This window comes from Cololabis saira, chromosome 5 (assembly GCF_033807715.1).
Source record: "Cololabis saira isolate AMF1-May2022 chromosome 5, fColSai1.1, whole genome shotgun sequence".
Classification (NCBI taxonomy): Eukaryota; Metazoa; Chordata; class Actinopteri; order Beloniformes; family Belonidae; genus Cololabis; species Cololabis saira.
This window is the reverse complement of record NC_084591.1, coordinates 17,644,775-17,661,843: the sequence shown is the minus strand read 5'-3', so window position 1 is coordinate 17,661,843 and position 17,069 is coordinate 17,644,775. Positions and strand designations below refer to the sequence as shown.

Here is a 17,069-nt window from a genome sequence, read left to right as displayed (position 1 = left end):
CTTGCATGAGTTGTAGAACATCAGCACCATCCTGGTTCAGCTGCTTAGTTTACATATGAGGTTGTATTTAACTGCAGCACAATAACACAGAAACGTGGATGTGTGAACTCACTAGACAATGTTTTCATCATTTAGCTGAGATCAAATATGTGGCAGCTGCACTACCGCTATTTCTACACTATTTGAGGATTGACTCAAGAGCCTTTAAGGATTGACATGACTATTAACTAGTCCCAAAGTCATCTAACAAAATAAGTAGCCAACACCCCCCTCCACCGCAGAAAAGTCTAATGAAGAGTAAATGTTACTGATTTAAATTGTACTTAATTTGTTGATGAAACGTAAATTTTAAAAGATTAAAAATACACACAATTATTGATTTGACTTGAAATTGCATTATTTACCATCATAGTAGACAAATTACACCGTATATCAGCATCACTGAAATGGCATAGACCTGGCTAGGACCTAAATATTATTCAAAGGGCAATGATGCCATGTATTTATTCAAACAAGGCCATTGTAAACACAATACTGTAGTTAAATACAGACACACATGCAGGTGCACACAAACATTAAATCAAATGCAAAATACCAATAGTTTACAAAACTGTACATTAACAAGAGGAAGAACTGGTGATCACAAGATTCTGTCACCCTGGTGTGCAAGGGCATCTCAATTATCTGAGTCCGAGATCGAGACAAGACCAAGAACACAAAAAAGTGGTCTTGAGACCGGTCTAGTCTAGTATATGCTATAATGTGATGTTTTCAAATGTGGAACTGCATACCGGGTGAAGGTAGGATATTGCAATGAACAGGAGACCATTACAACATCATTTCTGTGTAAACAACATACTCCACTTTAATGCTAGTTGTACAATGGCTGTTTTCACTGCACTGCATTTTAGCTCGAGGTCAAATTTGCCACATAACACCAGTTAAAAAGAAAAACAAGATAGAAATCTCAATCACAGATGTATCAGATACTAAATGCCCTTGAATATGAACCAATTCATTTTCCTTCTAACGTTTTCGAGGAGAAGATGAATCCCGAGGCAGACAACTGAGATGTGCTGCTGCTACGCTGGCAAGATGGCCAACTTGGAAGTTCAACCATTAAGGTAAAGCTATTTATTTATTTATTTATTTATTTATTTATTTATTTCAGATCCCCATTAGTTGCTGCCTCAGCAGCAACTATTCTTCCTGGGGTCCAACAGTACAAATATACATTTCTAAAAAACTTTTACAGTACAATATAAAATGTTAGTTAAACAGAATAAAGAAAAAGTAGATAACAAGTACAAAGAACAACAACTAAAAAGAAAAACAAGACAAAAAACAAAAACTAATAAAAACTAAAGATAATAAGAAGCAGAAAACAATGAAAAAAAAGAAAATTAATTTTCCTAAATGAAAAAACGAAAATGAAAAAAACAAATAACAACCAAAAAAAAACAAAAAAAACAGATAGATTAAAGATAAATCCAAGTACAATAAAAGATAAATAAGCTATGTTGGTAACAGAAATAAACTATTTATTTCCCTTCATTTAGAATGAATACAAACCACCCTATCAGACTACTGTCAGATTACGCCACCTCCTGGGGAAAGCTCGCAACAGCAAACCATAAGCATTAAACTTCAGTGCGTCATCATGCTGTCATATAACCATTGGATTCATGTCTCATTTGATGTCACCAGTGTTATTAAAAAAGATGATGCATCTCAGCATCTATGCGTCCATGAGTTATCTAAACTCCTGCTCTGTGTCTTCAGCTGGAGCCTATCCCAGCTCTCTTGGTTTGAGCCGGTCGCCAGTCCATCGCAGGACCACCACTTCATTAGATATAGCAGGTATGAAGTGGCCTGTGAGTTTAGAACAACAACTGTGGGCAATCTAAAGTAGTCTTTGAATCTAACACTCCCCCAGATTATCCAAAGCAAACTCCCCACAAACACCGGAGAGTATTCAAACCAAACCAGGAACCTTCTCAACGCGTGTCAGTACTAATCACCAGCCACCATACCCCCCCAAACATGAAGTGGTTTTAATATAATCAAACCAACTTCAGCAGATCTAAAGTTAAATGTTCATATATAGGTAATTAATTGCAGATCTTGGTCTATTAGTTCATCTTTTCTTTTCCCTTGCTTTAACGCAGTGCATGATGGTATGGATGCTTGATTCATGACCATATTTGCTAACAACGTATCATGTTTATTGTGGGATGTATTGAGTGTGGTATATAGTTATTACGAATTTTAATAAGTCATCAGACGCCACTACAGGGTTGTAGTGGACTATATAGAGATGAGGGAATGGTTTTGGACACGGCCATTACCTTTTGTGTGATGTGCGCACCTGATTTGGTCTGAAGCGGGACACTTAAGGCGTCTGCACACACTGAGAACAGAGAAACGTGTTCTCGCTCCAAGGGCAAGAACAAAACAACCACAAAAAAATACATTGTTGTGTGATTGGTCAGAAATGTGACGTGGACGTGGTTAATATTGAAAATATGATCCCCGCTTTTCCATTGGTATTGACATGAGTATTAACTAGTCATCTAACAAAATAAGAAGCCTCCAACACCCCCCTCAACCTCAGAAAAGTCTAATGAAGAGTAAATGTTACTGATTTAAATTGCACTTAATTTGTAGATGAAATGTCAATATTAAATATTAAAAGATACACATAATTATTGACTTGAAATTGCGTTATTTACCATTATAGTAGCCAAATTAGACGTATATCAGCATCAATTAAATGGCATAGACCTAATGCTAAGACCTAAATATTATTAAAAGGCCAATGATGCCATCTATATTTATTGAAACAAGGCCATTATAAACATAATACTGTAATTAAATACAGACACACATGCAGATGCACCAAAACATTAAATCAGTTTACAAAACTGTACATTAACAAGAGGAAGAACTGGTGATCACAAGATTCTGTCACCTTGGTGTGTGCAATGGCATCTCAATTATCCAAGTTTTTTTCAGGTTGTTGTCGACACATCATCTGGGCAGAACTTTATTTCTTGCACGGTGTCTGAGAGCTGTTGTGTGATTGGTCAGAAATTTGACGTGGACGTGGTTAATGCTGAACATATGACGTCATCCCCGCTTTTCCACTGGTAAGGCAAGGCAAGTTTATTTGTATAGCACAATTCAACACAATGTAATTCAAAGTACTTTACATCTACAATAAAAGCAGCAAGACACAGTTAAACATTAAATGACAAATACAATGAAATAAAATGATAAGAAAAGAGGTAAAATAATAAAAAGCACAACTTGTTAAAAAGTAAGGGCAGTAGAGTACAGCAGGTACGTATTTAATTTAAGAGTACACTTCAGTAAACAGTAATGTTTTTAGGCCTGATTTAAAGGAGCTGACAGTTGGAGCAGACCTCAGGTCTACAGGAAGTTTGTTCCACCGGTGAGGAGCAGAATAACTGAACGCTGCCTCACCTTGCTTGGTTCTTGTTCTTGGGACACACGACAAACCAGATCCATATGAACCTCAGGGGTCTGGGAGCTTCATAGGGAACTAGATCAAGCATGTATTTCGGTCCAAGACCATTCAGTGCTTTGTAGACCAGCAGTAAGATTTTAAACTCTATCCTTTGACTCACTGGAAGCCAGTGTAGGGATTTCATAATGTGGTCCAGTTTTCTGGTGTTTGTAAGGACTCTGTAGGTTGATAATAAAACCTACTGAAAATGAATGCATGAATATGTTTTTCCATGTCTTGTTTAGACAGAAACCCCTTAATTCTAGCAATGTTTTTCAGGTGGTAATAGGCAGATTTGAAACTTACAACAAACATACTACTGATATTTACTCAAAAGTGTGCCGAACTTAAAGGGGACCTATTATGAAAAACATGTTTTCTCTTGCTTTAACACATATAAAGAGTCTGCCATCTCAGAGGAGGAAAGCAACCAAATTCTGCAGTGTCTGTACAGCCGCCCGGATGAGCCATCCAGTGTGATGTGACTTCTATGAGCCGTTCAGATTCTGCTCACTTTCGTTACGTAACCAAAATGCAAACCACGCCCACAACTAAACACCGTGTCCTAACTGCATGCGACCGTCCGACTATTGCATCGCACTGTGTGACATCGGACGCTCTCTGTCCATCTCCCTCCAGCAGCTACCACTTTATTAAGGTTTTTGTAGTAAAATGAGGAGGTATCATAGAGATAACTTCTCATTTCAACTAACTGGATCAGCCGTTCCTCATCCATGACTGTTTCCTACAGCGCTTTCAACCAGCTTTCAACGCGAGCGACAGGAAGAAAACAGAAGCAGGGCATCTGACAAATGTTCAGCTCAAAACGGTGCCAGTTAGGACAGTCCAATAGAAAATAAAGCAATGGAAGTGATTTTGTCGCTGACGCTCGCATCGCATGCAGTTAGGACACGGTTTAATAGTGTACGCAGTCGGCTGCTCTTCTGCCCAGAGCGATGCTTTGTGCCTCCCCTGCTACACGTCATTCAGGCAGCCAATCAGCACAGAGCCTCATTATCATAACCTCCAGCCTCTCAGAATCCAGCATAGATGATGAGGTTAGAGACTGGGATGATAAAGACATGGTTTAGAGGCTGAATTTTTAATTTTTTAATTTTTTTATTAGTTTGCACACAATAAAAGTAACACTTACAATAAAAATAGTAAAACAAATGCAACAGGAGAGGTCAAAAAGCCAACAGGCTTATGCAGCGGACCTCCCCTCAATTTAGGAAGTAAAACAGTAATTACAAAAAACAAAAAAACACAACAAGACGAAAACTATAAACAAAAAACAAAGAAGGTTAGACTACATACAGTAGTTACAGATCATCAACACACAAAAAAATAATCAACCACAAAAAAAGTAAATAAAGAAAACTTGTGACATTTTTTAAATGTGAATTAAATGAGATGATAAATTTCTTTTAAAAATCTTAGAAACAGAGCTTTTGATAATGTGAGATTTTGGAGTTCCATATCTGTACACCACGATATCTGAGGGAATACTGGCCGTGTTTAGTTTTATAAAAAGGAAGATGAAGATGATTGACCTTTCTAGTGTTATATGAATGTATTTGAGAATTATATTTGAAAAAAATACTAAACGATAGTGGTAAAGAAAAAGGCAAATTTATTTAGAAAAAACAATCAAAAGCTTGTTTGACATTCAAGGCCTGTTTAAAATAGGTATTAGATGCCATAATAGGTCCCCTTTAAGTGTACTTTTTGAGTATACAGGACTGTCTCAGAAAATTAGAATATTGGGATTTTCTGTAATGCAATTACAAAAACAAAAATGTCATACATTCTGGATTCATTACAAATCTACTGAAATATTGCAAGCCTTTTATTATTTTAATATTGCTGGTCATGGCTTACAGCTTAAGAAAACTCAAATATCCTATCTCAAAAAATTTGAATATTCTGGGAATCTTAATCTTAAACTGTAAGCCATAATCAGCAATATTAAAATAATAAAAGGCTTGCAATATTTCAGTTGATTTGTAATGAATCTAGAATGTATGACATTTTTGTTTTTTTAAATTGCATTACAGAAAATAAAGAACTTTATCACAATATTCTAATTTTCTGAGACAGTCCTGTATACTGTTTAGTAAGGCATTTCGGACGCACCGAAGGACTGTGAGTGCATGGGTGCAGATCCCGGGGGGGACGGGGGGGTCATGTCCCCCTCAATTTCTGAAAAACATGAAGTGTCCCCCCAATATAAATACCCTAAATTATTCAAAATTGAACAAATGTATTTTCAGACTTAAAGGTTGAATATTTATTAAAAATATATTTCTAAAAAAATAATACATCCACGGTGCGTTTTGAGGTGTACAGAATGAAAGCAATGGGTCCTTTTTTTTTTTTTAGAACTGTTTACCACCATAACTGTTAAAACATGATCGGTTAGTTTAAACAACTTGTTTAGGGCTCCATATTTCATCCATATATCAATTGATCGTGCATAAAGTAGTCCCATAGGATAAAAGGAAGATGGTGAGAAGAATTTGAGATGAGTAGACAGTACACTACATGCCCAAAACCCTTAAAATTATGATTTACGAATATAACAGTTAAGTAAGCAGTGACACACACTGTTGGCTGTTTAGGACAAATAAACAAGAAAGGTAAGCACAATAAATGATTCCCTGTGCAGTATTTTTTGGCGAGCCTTTACCAAATCATGGCATCGATGAGTTGCATATTGGCAAAACATTAAAATCACGTTGGTGTCCCCCCCAATCAGAGGTGTCAAGTAACGAAGTAAAAATACTTTGTTACCTTACTTAAGTAGAAATTTTGGTTATCTATACTTCACTGGAGTAATTATTTTTACTTTTTACTTTTACTCCTTACATTTTCACGCAATTATCTGTACTTTTTACTCCTTACATTTTAAAAACAGCCTTGTTACTTTATTTCATTTCGGCCTTTAAAAAAAACTATCCAGTTAAATTGCTCCATCCGGATAGAGTGAATTTTATTGTGGTTGTGGCACAGATGTTCTTGTCCAGTTTTGTTCTTACATCCGTTCCCTCAGATTCCTGCAACTAAACTTGGATGTACATTCCAATAAAGGTTAGGATAAATGATAACATGCCTCTGAAGTTTGACTTTTTGCACCATTACAATACTTATAGGCAACTAGTCATCATATCTTCTGCTCTCTGAAACACATGTTAATGCTCAATAGTACACATATATGGTTCTTTAATATATTTGCATTATACTAAGATGCATTCATTTTCAATGGATTTGTCCTTAATGGCTTTTCCCCCCCTTACATTACTTTTACTTTTATACTTTAAGTAGTTTTGAAACCAGTACTTTTATACTTTTACTTGAGTACAAAACTTGAGTTGATACTTCAACTTCTACAGGAGTATTTTTAAACTCTAGTATCCAAGGGCGTAGGTTTGGTCTCAACATTGGTAGGGACGATATAACAGCATAACCTGCATGTACTTTTTGCTGGGGACGGGACATTAATAAGACCAAACAGATTGGGTGAACGGGGGTCAGGGCTACATTTGTCCAAATATGAACCTTATTAATTGATAGGCTAAATGATCAATGCAAAATAAATCTGTATTGACTTATACTAACTTTCATGTGTATTGGTTCACCTGATACACGGTTCAATTCAAACTTTTGTTTTCAAAAACTACTAAAGAAACATTTTGAAAACTTTCAGAATATTCCAGGATTTTATTAGCAATTTAAATTGCAATATTTGAACATAACTTAAATTATATTAACATACACAATAAATACAAACTTATTAATAATCTCTTAACTACTACTTAACCTATATATGGAACTACATGTTAGCCTACATTGTCCTTCACCACAAGAGTAATACATTGCTTTAATTGGTTGTCTCTTTCACCTTTTTTTCCCTTATTTTCATCTCTAAAATGCATCAGTGGGTTGAGCAATTATGGAAAAAATTGTCAAGTCATCAGCCAATTAAACGTGCGTTTGAGGGAAAAAAATGGACCGGCAAATTCAGCAAGTGAAAAGGGGTAAATGTAAGTCTGAACATAATGAAAATAATTCACTTAATAATGGTAGTGTCAATTATATCCTTACAACTTTTGGGAAGACAATCTAACTCATTATATAATGCAAATAAGGTTGCTTAAAAGTTGGTGGGGACAATTTGAGCCCCCTGAAATGTTTGTAGTGTTATGTCCCTACCGTCCCTATGCAAACCTACGCCCTTGCTAGTATCTATACTTCTACCTGAGTAATGAATGTGAATACTTTTGACACCTCTGCCCCCAATCCTGACCTGGGATCTGCACCGCTGTGTGCGCGTCTGTGTGAGCGTCTGTGTCTGCTGTCGCCCTGTGAGGGCGCTCTGGTCTCGCCACGGTTTCTGAAACTCTCCCAGCTCCTCCTCTTCCTCACCGAGCTCCCGTGTCACATTGTCCAACATGGCTGCGTCCGTGGTCGGGATCTGCAGTCATGCTCTGCGGCGTGGGTGTCTCAGACGAGCACGCCCCGACCCGACCCGACGGTCCCGGTTCCACGGCTCCCCGCCCGCGCACGCAGACCTGCTGCAGGCCCTGCACCAGCGCGGCGTCCTCAAGGACTCCTTCCCGGAGGACGCGGCGCAGAGCCGGCTCCCGGCGCTGCTGCGCTCCGGCCCGCAGACCGTGTACTGCGGCTTCGACCCCACGGCCGACAGCCTCCACGTGGGCAACCTGCTGGCCCTGGTGGGGCTGCTGCACTTCCGCGGCCACGGCCACCACGTGGTGGCGCTGCTCGGCGGGGCCACGGCGCGCGTAGGAGACCCGAGCGGCAGGACGCGGGAGCGCGCACCCTTGAGCGCGGCCGCCGTGGAGCGGAACACGCGCAGCATCCGGGAGAGCATCCACAGGGTGTTCGCCAACCACGAGCTGCACTTCCACGGCAGCAGCAGGCCGCTGGGCACCGCCACGGTGCTGGACAACAGCAGCTGGTACCGCGGCTGGACCGTGGTGGACTTCCTCTGCGAGGCGGGGACACACTTCAGGATGGGCACCATGCTGAGCCGCAGCAGCGTGCAGGCGCGCATGCGCGCCGCCGACGGCATGAGCCTCACAGAGTTCACCTACCAGGTGTTCCAGGCCCACGACTTCCACCACCTCAACCAGGTGTACGGCTGCAAGATCCAGCTCGGAGGCACCGACCAGCTGGGCAACCTGATGTCTGGCCATGAGTACATCCACAAGTAAATGTCCACCCAGCTTCTCCATCCCAGGTCTTTTCCAAAAACAAACACTCAAATTGTGTAGATTCATCCAATAGCTAGATGTTTCTCGTATATTCAGGAACTCCTTTAAAGGGGACCTATTCTGGCATCTAATACCTATTTTAAACAGGCCTTGAATGTCTTTAAAAACAAGGTTTTGATTGTTTTTGCTAAATAAATTAGGAATTGAGCCTCTGAGCCATGTCTTTATCTTCCCATTCTCTAACCTCATTATCTATGCGGGATTCTGAGTGGGCGGGGCTATGATAATGAGGCTCTGTGCTGATTGGCTGCCTGAATGACGCGATACACCGCTACGAAAAAATGGTGGAAGCTCCGGCTGGCGGAGTTAGTTGTGGACGTGGTTTCACGCATCGCTCCCGTCGTTACGTAATGACAGGAGCAAAATTTGAACAGCTCGTAGAAGCCACATCACACTGGTGTGAACTGTAGTTCATGTTGGTACAGAAAATGTTGTAGTTGGAATAATGATGCTCTCTTCCTGGTTTCAGATGGCCTCTTTTACACCGTCTTTTGTTGTTGTTTGGTTTTCAGTTCATTTGCACATTTGGCACCAAGACATGCTCATCTCTGGGTGTGTCCATGCTGTTTGAACTAGGGTTCTTCAGGTGTTTGGAAATTGTCCCAAAGAATGACTCAAACATGTGTTTACATGATGCATTCTTTAGATTCTTCATACAGCACAGGCCTTGCATTTCAAGGTGTGCCTTAAAATTCATCCACAGATGTACCTCCAATTATCTCACATTTTGTCAGCCTATTAGAAGCTTCACGTGTAAACATCCCAGGGAGCTGCTTTAAGAACAGAGGAGACAGGAATAATAACACAAAAAGCAAATTCTGTCTTTGTTTTTAGCTGTATTTTCCTAAATTTGGAAATGTTTTGTCAGCTTTACTGTTTGATTTGTACCAGCAGATCAATGTTGACATGATATAACGAAGTCCAGAAGCAGATATGCTCAGTGTTGTCTGGTGTAGAGACGAAAGCCCTTCCTCCTCCATGTACAAAAACAATATTGTTCACACCCTCAGAGGTCCTCGTTTGTTGCACACAGACATGTTTACATGGTTTGTTTTCTTTACAAACGGCTCCTCTGCTCTGTTATTCAGGAGTTTATCAGCGCAGACTTATGTAAACCTAATCACATAATCATCGTCATAAACACATCTTATCAATCTAATATGATAAGTGATACATGTCTTTGATTGAGCGCCGGCCAGCTGTGTGGGTCCATTTAGAAAATGTACATTTCAGCACTTCATATTTCTGTAGTCGGATGTGTCCTGTCCGTTTGGAGGCCCCTAACGCTGGAACCCCGATGTCTTCCCAGAGTGAGCGGTGAGGAGGTGTACGGCCTGACCATCCCGCTGGTGACCAGCTCTGTCGGGGACAAACTGGGGAAGACTGCCGGCAATGCCGTGTGGCTCAACAGGGACAAGACGTCCCCCTTCGAACTTTACCAGTACTTCCTCCGGCAGCCCGATGCCAGTGTGGAGGGGTATGTTCGCACGCCAACCACTTATTGATTAAGGAGCTGAAAGCTTCGAGATCCACCAGCTTTCCTCGTCGTCTGAGGTGCTTTGTGTGGACATTTCACAGGTACCTGAAGTTGTTCACCTTTCTGCCTCTGGCAGAAGTGGAAGCGCTGATGGAGCAGCAGAGAGAGGATCCAAGTAAACGCCTCGCACACAAGCGGCTGGCTGCAGAGGTGACCAAGCTGGTGCATGGAAAAGAAGGCCTCGACAGTGCCAAGAGGTATGAAAGAGGCTCTGTATGTGAATTTTGTTTTCGTACAGTATAATTAGATGTAGTCATTTCCTACATAACTATACGCGGTTGCAATTATTAATTTGAAGAAAAACAGGAGAGTAAATGTGTTCGGCCCTGTGGGGTTACTCGAGTCAGTTACTGTTTAGAAGATTCAAACCTGTATTTTGATCAGTTGTGAATGTCAAGTCTTTCCAGTCAAAGCGAAAGGATGAACTCGACACGCCGGTGTTTCTCGTTTGTCTCTGCAGATGTACCAACGCGCTGTATCACAACAGTGTGCAAGCTCTGGAGGAAATGAGTGATGATGAGCTTCAGGAGCTCTTCAGGGAGGCTCCCTTCCACGAGCTGCTGTGGGAGCCCGGGACCACCGTGGTGGACGCCTGCCGCATGGTGGACGCCATCCCTGACGGATCCCGGGGGTATGTACCCTGCTTAGATTTGCATTGGGAGTAGAAGCCATACTTAGGCTACGTTCACACTGCAATTCCCAAGTGACCCAAAGCCGATTTTTTGCTCATATGTGACTCAGATCTGATTTGTTTATGACAGTGTGAACAGCACAAGTTACACGGAATCTGATCTTTTCTAATCAGATTCAGGTCTCTTCCATATGTGGTTCTAAATCGGATACAGGTCTGATGTTTTGCAATGCGACCTCAGTGTGAACAGCCAGGTCGGAATTAATGCGACTTTGACGTCACTTGAGAGCGACCGTTGTCATAATACTGCGCTGGCGGGGGCGGGAGTCACTCGGAAGCGATCGGAAAAGGTCAAGACAAACATGGAGGATAGCGGCGACGGAGCTAATCAGTGGATGATCCACAACCCCCTGTAGAAGAACAGAGGGCCATCCTTTGCGATTAAAGTAGTCCATATGATTGTCCTCGGGGGCAATGATGGGGATATGAGTCCCATCAATCGCTCTAGCGCACTGTGGGAAACCCCACCTCTGTCGGAAGCCTTGTAGGACGTCCCAGAGATCGTCTCCTTGAGGTAGCTTGATGTAGTCAGGCATAAGGACATGGCGAACGGCCTTGCAAAAGTCGTGGACAATGAGACAAACGGAGGACTTTGCAATGCCAAACAGGTTGGACATAGTCCGGTAACCTGCCCCTGTCGCCAGCCAATATAACCCAACTCCTACACGCTTTCTCAGGGAGGCGGGTCGCCTGAACTGAGTGTCTTGTCTTGAAAGTCTTAAGGGGAGGCGCTGACAGATGTATGGAAGGTAGCCCTCGACATCCTGAAATTCTGGATGAAATCTGTCTCTGTAAAGATGTTCATCACATCATGATCCCACCACTCCTGACTCCGAGTCCGCATCCACACACACCTCTGTACAGACGAGGCAGCCATCGCTCCACAAAAAGCCATTATTAAAAATGCGGCTTTCTTTCTCCTCCTTCTCCTCTTCATTAACACTTGATCACAGTTTAGTCGGCTTCCACCACACAACAACTTCAAAATATACCCATGTACGCTCACTTCTTTTGCCTCCATGTTTACCGCCGTGTGACGTCTTTGTTATTGTTCCTCTGCGCATGCGGGTCAGTTCAGGGCCACGATGCGTTCACACTCGAGTCTGATATAGGACACATTTTTAAAAATAATGTGAACAGCCACACAAAAAAATCGGAATTGAGCATTAAGGCCTGCAGTGTGAACGTAGTCTTAGTGCTGCTGGCTCATAATGCTCATTGGGTGTGTCTAATTAGTGTCTCCTCACCTCTCCATCTTCTCCTTCCTTCCTGAGACAGGCTTTCAACAGGCTGTAGAAATATGAACGCTGGTATCAAGTATAACTGGTTATCAGCTGATTCCGTTAAACCAGACTTTCTACTCTACGCTGGCTCTTGTATAAAAGGCACTTACGCGTCATTTGCTCACATATTCTGCACAAATTCACACATCATTCATAAAACGAGCAGGTCGTTGGAGTGGACACGGTCAGGAATAATGGCGCTTTTCCACTAGTACCTACTCAGCCCGGCTCGCCTCGGTTTGGTGCCTTTTCACTAGGGTTCTACCCGTGCCAAATAGATACTTTTTCTGTCACTACTCTGCCGAGGTTCTAAGCAGGCTGAGTCGGCTGCATCCGACGTCATCACACTACATGCGACGATTGGTCGGGGGGTTCGAGTCAGACGTCTGAATCAGGATGTGGACATCAGTGAAAGAGCGACTCTGACTTGTTCATTTTATTCAACAGGCAATGGCAGCGTAAAAGTCTGTTTCATGATCCAACTCTGAGGTGCAGATGTTCATAAACCTGGTGCTGAGGAGAGAATTAAAAAGGGATGTAGACGGGCGATAAGGAACGACCAGATCTACCAGGAGCTCTGTCACTTCATAGCTGCTCGCGGCTAACAACGGACTTTTCAGCAGCGTCGAGACAAACAAAAAAAATTAAAAAGCGTTGTTGCTTGAAGCTTTTCTCACTCTCATTTTTTAACTTGATATCGAACACAAGCCACAGACCCAGCAGCACATTTATCATCTCCTCCAGGTTCTACATCTTTAGTTTTGTCTTCTTTGTTTAGATCACACAATCAAATACATCACAGCAGCTTTGCTCTAACCCTCCTACTTCTGCTCCAGGTGCTGAATTGTTACGGAAAAGAAACTGGGCCAAGTTGAGTCGAGCCGAGCTGAGCTGAGTAGGTACTAGTGGAAAAGTGCCATAATGGCACTTTTCCACTAGTACCTACTCAGCGCGTCTCGACTCGGCACGCCTCCACTTGCCTCGTTCTCATTTTTTTTTTAAACACCCAGGTGAGAAGTGGGCGGGTTGGAGCGAAGCTACTGTGACGTATATGATTGTCTGATCAACAACAACACTAAAGATGTAGAACCTGCTGGAGATGATAGATGTGCTGCTGGCTTTGTGGCTTGTGTTTGATATCAAGTTAAAAAATGAGTGAGAGAAGTTTCAAGCGGCAACGTTTTTTTTTTGTTTGGTTGTCTCGGCACTGCTGAAAAGTCAGCTGGCCGCGAGCGGCTGAGAAGTGACGGAGCTCCTGGTAGATCTGATTGTTCCTTATCGCCCATCTAGATCCCTTTTTAATTCTCTCCTCAGCCACCAGGTTTATGAACATCTGCACCTCAGAGTTGGATCACCAAACAGACGTTTGCGCTGCCATTGCCTGTTGAATAAAATCGTTGCCAGTCGTTCTCGCGCTGATTCCTGATTCCTGATTCAAACGTCTGACGGCCCAGCCCCCGACCAATCGGTGGCGTATATTGTGATGACGTCAGATACAGGGCCGACTCGGCACGCTCAGAACCTCGGCAGAATAGGTACAGAAAAAGTACCTACTCGGCACGCCTCTACCCGCCGCGGCCCGTAGTGGAAAGCACAAGACGGGGGCGTGGCAAGTAGAGGCACGCTGAGTAGGTACTAGTGGAAAAGTGCCATAAGACAGTTGTAAAAAAGGAAGCAGAGCAGTTGATGGGATTTCAGAAACAATGCTAATGCAACGGAGGGACTCAAATCATTAGTTGTGGAAAGTATGATGTTTCAAAGTTTCAAAGTTTATTTAGATGGGACAATGCATATTATTTAACACTACATTAAGCAGTGTAAATACACCGGGTTTTAGCAGAAATGCTAGTTTCCACCTGCAGTCCCCACAAACAACCAGACACACTCACACTCACACCTACGGGCGATTTAGAATGATCAATTTACCTAGCATGCATGTTTTTCGAACCGGGAACCTTCTTGCTGTGAGGCAACAGTGCTAACCACTAAGCCACCGTCCTGCCTGATGTTTTACTGTAAAACAGTTGTCTGCTGTCGGTTTTTTAAAATATACATATTCTGACTTACTACACATAAAGGTATGGAAAATAAGTTATACTAGCTTGCTTTCCATCAATTATCTACTGAATGTCATCAGTAGGATTTGTCAGTAGATCAGGACAAAATGTACCCTATTCTGCCTTCACGGTTCCCATAGTAACTTGGCACATACCCTGCAATTTGTTTAACTGTATGCAAAGCATCTGGAAGCTCATCATACAGCTCAGCTGGTTTGGATATTTAACACATGCTTTCAGATGAGAATTTTCATCACGAGTTGTTAATTCAACGTGGATTTCTGCTCAAGAGGGTTTAATTTCATCTCAGGAACAAGTATCTAATAGATTCAGTGCTTAAAAAAAAAAAAAGAGAATCAACAGTGTCCTGTAATTAAATATGGCAAATAAAATCAGCATGGAAATGCACTTATGGACTGAATTTCTGTCAGCCATTGAACAATTTGGCATTTATTCCATGAAGGACATTCAGCTCGGCTACAGTGTGAGACATCAACATCCAGGATGTGCGCCTGATGACATTTAATACTATTTTGCATGATTTGATGTAATGTATGATCAACAAAAGAATCTGCAAATTATTCTTACTGGCAATTTAACAATAATAATAATAATAATAATAATAGTAATAATTTAACTGCTCCAGAGTTGGTTATAAGTTCAGCACAAGTTACCATGGTGACTGTGCCAGGTTAGAGAGAGCCACCCTCTCGTCTCTGGAAATCCTGGATTTAGACTCGACAAACCTCTCTGACTTGCTTATCTCGCTTTGTACTACTACTACACGCACACACATTGAAAGAGGAGGGGACGAATAACTTATGTAACTGAAATCATAGCTTTCATTTTTCCTTTTTCTCTCCTTGCCTGTGTCCTCGTCTCCTCTGCTCAGAGGGACAGAGACACTTGAAGGAGTCCGAAAAGCAGAAATCTCCTACTCTTGCATCTATTTTTTTTTCTTTTTGCGCCTTGGTACTTGTGTAGTTAGTGTGAATCTTGAAGTATCATTCGGTTGTAATGGTTGAAGCCATGATAGATTTAGTATCAAGTCTGATTTGATGTAATGCAGGCCGGGTCTTTATTGAACAAATACAATTCCATCCGGTATTAAAATAGGACTGCAGGGTAAAAGTAAAATGTAAATTAAAATAAAAGGTAAAACTTTAAGTTATTAATAAAGAAGTTCCGCCCTCTTACCGTGTGATAAATGCATGTACTCTGCTGAAGGAGCGTCCCTCTGTATAACACTCATACAGTACAATGTGTCTGGGACTTGAGCCGATACCGATACTCCACATCTGTAGAATCCTGCTCGCTCTGCATCTTTTATTTATGTTTAATCATTTAAAAGTGCAAGTGATATGATTCAGCAGCCGTTCAAGTAAATGTCTTCGCTACATCCCGTTGCATTCCTGACTGAAAGTTTGAATGTCTGTGTGCAGGTATCAGATGGTTTCAGACGGAGCCGTGTGGATGAACCACAAGCGGGCGGACAACCCAGAGCAGGTGCTGATCCCCAAAGTGCACATCCTGACCAACGGGCTCACTCTGCTCAGAGTGGGCAAGAGGAACTTCCACATCATCAAGTGGCTCAGTCTCTGAGGGTTGTGGATCGAAACACGGGGCCCAGTAACGATCACGGACGGACAGGAAAGGTAGGCGACTAAACCTCAGCAGGGTCAGTGGAGCAGCTTTGATGGACTCGCGTGTTACTCGTTATTTAGTGTTTCCTGAACCCCTCAGGGATTTCCTGAGGTGGTCATATAAATATGTACATGTACAGATGTGATGCTATGGTATTAAAAATGATTTGATTAAAAAACAGATCGCTTCCTGCTGCCTTTGTACTGCACTGTAGAGGTTTGGTAAAGTGGACACTAGAGGGCGTCCTTGTCTTCACGGTGGTCCAGAGTCAACCTCAGCTGCACCGCATATCCTGCCGTGACCCCTTGAAGTAAATAATTGCTCACAGTAAACTAAAAATTGCATCATTTCAGACGAAAAGCCTTTGGTTTTATTCAACCATCCATTTTTAGTTATTTTATTTATTTAAATTTGAGCATAATGCCAACGCTTGTTTTAATGTAACTGTTTTTCCTCTCTTAGTGGTGGGAGGTGTATTCTAAAGAAAAAAGAGAGTTTATGATAAATTTGAGAGGAAACTCATTTGGCTTTTAGATAACAAAAATTAATATTTTTCAATCAAAGTAATTTTTCAAGATTAGTACTGAATTTTAGGTAAAAATGTTCCGTTTTCTATGTGATGTAAGCAGCAGTTTCTAAATTTTAGGATGTAGGTACTTTTAACTGTAAAATATTATTTTCAGTTTTTTTCTTCCCTTTTTTTCGGTAAATGTGAAACTGTGTGGCTCCCTGTCCTCGGTGCATCTGTTCTCTTTTTGTCTGGAGGGGGTCCGGTGGTATTGAGGACAGAATCTTGTGTGTGCTGACCTTGACCTGACCAGAGTGGTAGTGGTAAAAGCACCATCCAGTAAAGATAGACATCTGCCCAACTGGCAGAACTAGCTTTTTTCTTTCTTTCTTTTTTTTTTTTTCTTAAAACCACCCATGAGTTTTGATGTGGAGTCTACCACCTACTTTTACACAAGAACCTGCAATTAGAGGTTTTAGTATCTTTAGTATTCAAAGAAAAGTGAAAAAGGGAAATTTTTGACAGC

At 41.6% G+C, this 17,069-nt stretch overlaps 1 protein-coding gene across 1 annotated transcript; it reads left to right on the top strand.

Moving 5' to 3' along the window:
• Positions 1-7,960: 7,960 nt before the first annotated feature.
• yars2 (tyrosyl-tRNA synthetase 2, mitochondrial) lies at positions 7,961-16,442 on the top strand. The gene is made up of 5 exons (XM_061722496.1): positions 7,961-8,759; positions 10,133-10,300; positions 10,402-10,557; positions 10,821-10,991; positions 15,834-16,442. Exons 1-5 carry the CDS (start codon positions 7,981-7,983, stop codon positions 15,991-15,993), a joined length of 1,434 nt encoding a protein of 477 aa, XP_061578480.1. The 5' UTR covers positions 7,961-7,980; the 3' UTR covers positions 15,994-16,442.
• Positions 16,443-17,069: the final 627 nt, after the last annotated feature.

What these genes read in the sequence shown, in the direction of transcription:
- yars2 (XM_061722496.1), top strand. Translation starts at nt 7,981, where the DNA reads ATGGCTGCGTCCGTGGTCGGGATCTGCAGTCATGCTCTGCGGCGTGGG. An exon ending in GGCCATGAGTACATCCACAA is followed by an intron (nt 8,760 to 10,132) that starts GTAAATGTCCAC and finishes ATGTCTTCCCAG; the next exon opens with AGTGAGCGGTGAGGAGGTGT. An exon ending in ATCCCTGACGGATCCCGGGG is followed by an intron (nt 10,992 to 15,833) that starts GTATGTACCCTG and finishes GTCTGTGTGCAG; the next exon opens with GTATCAGATGGTTTCAGACG.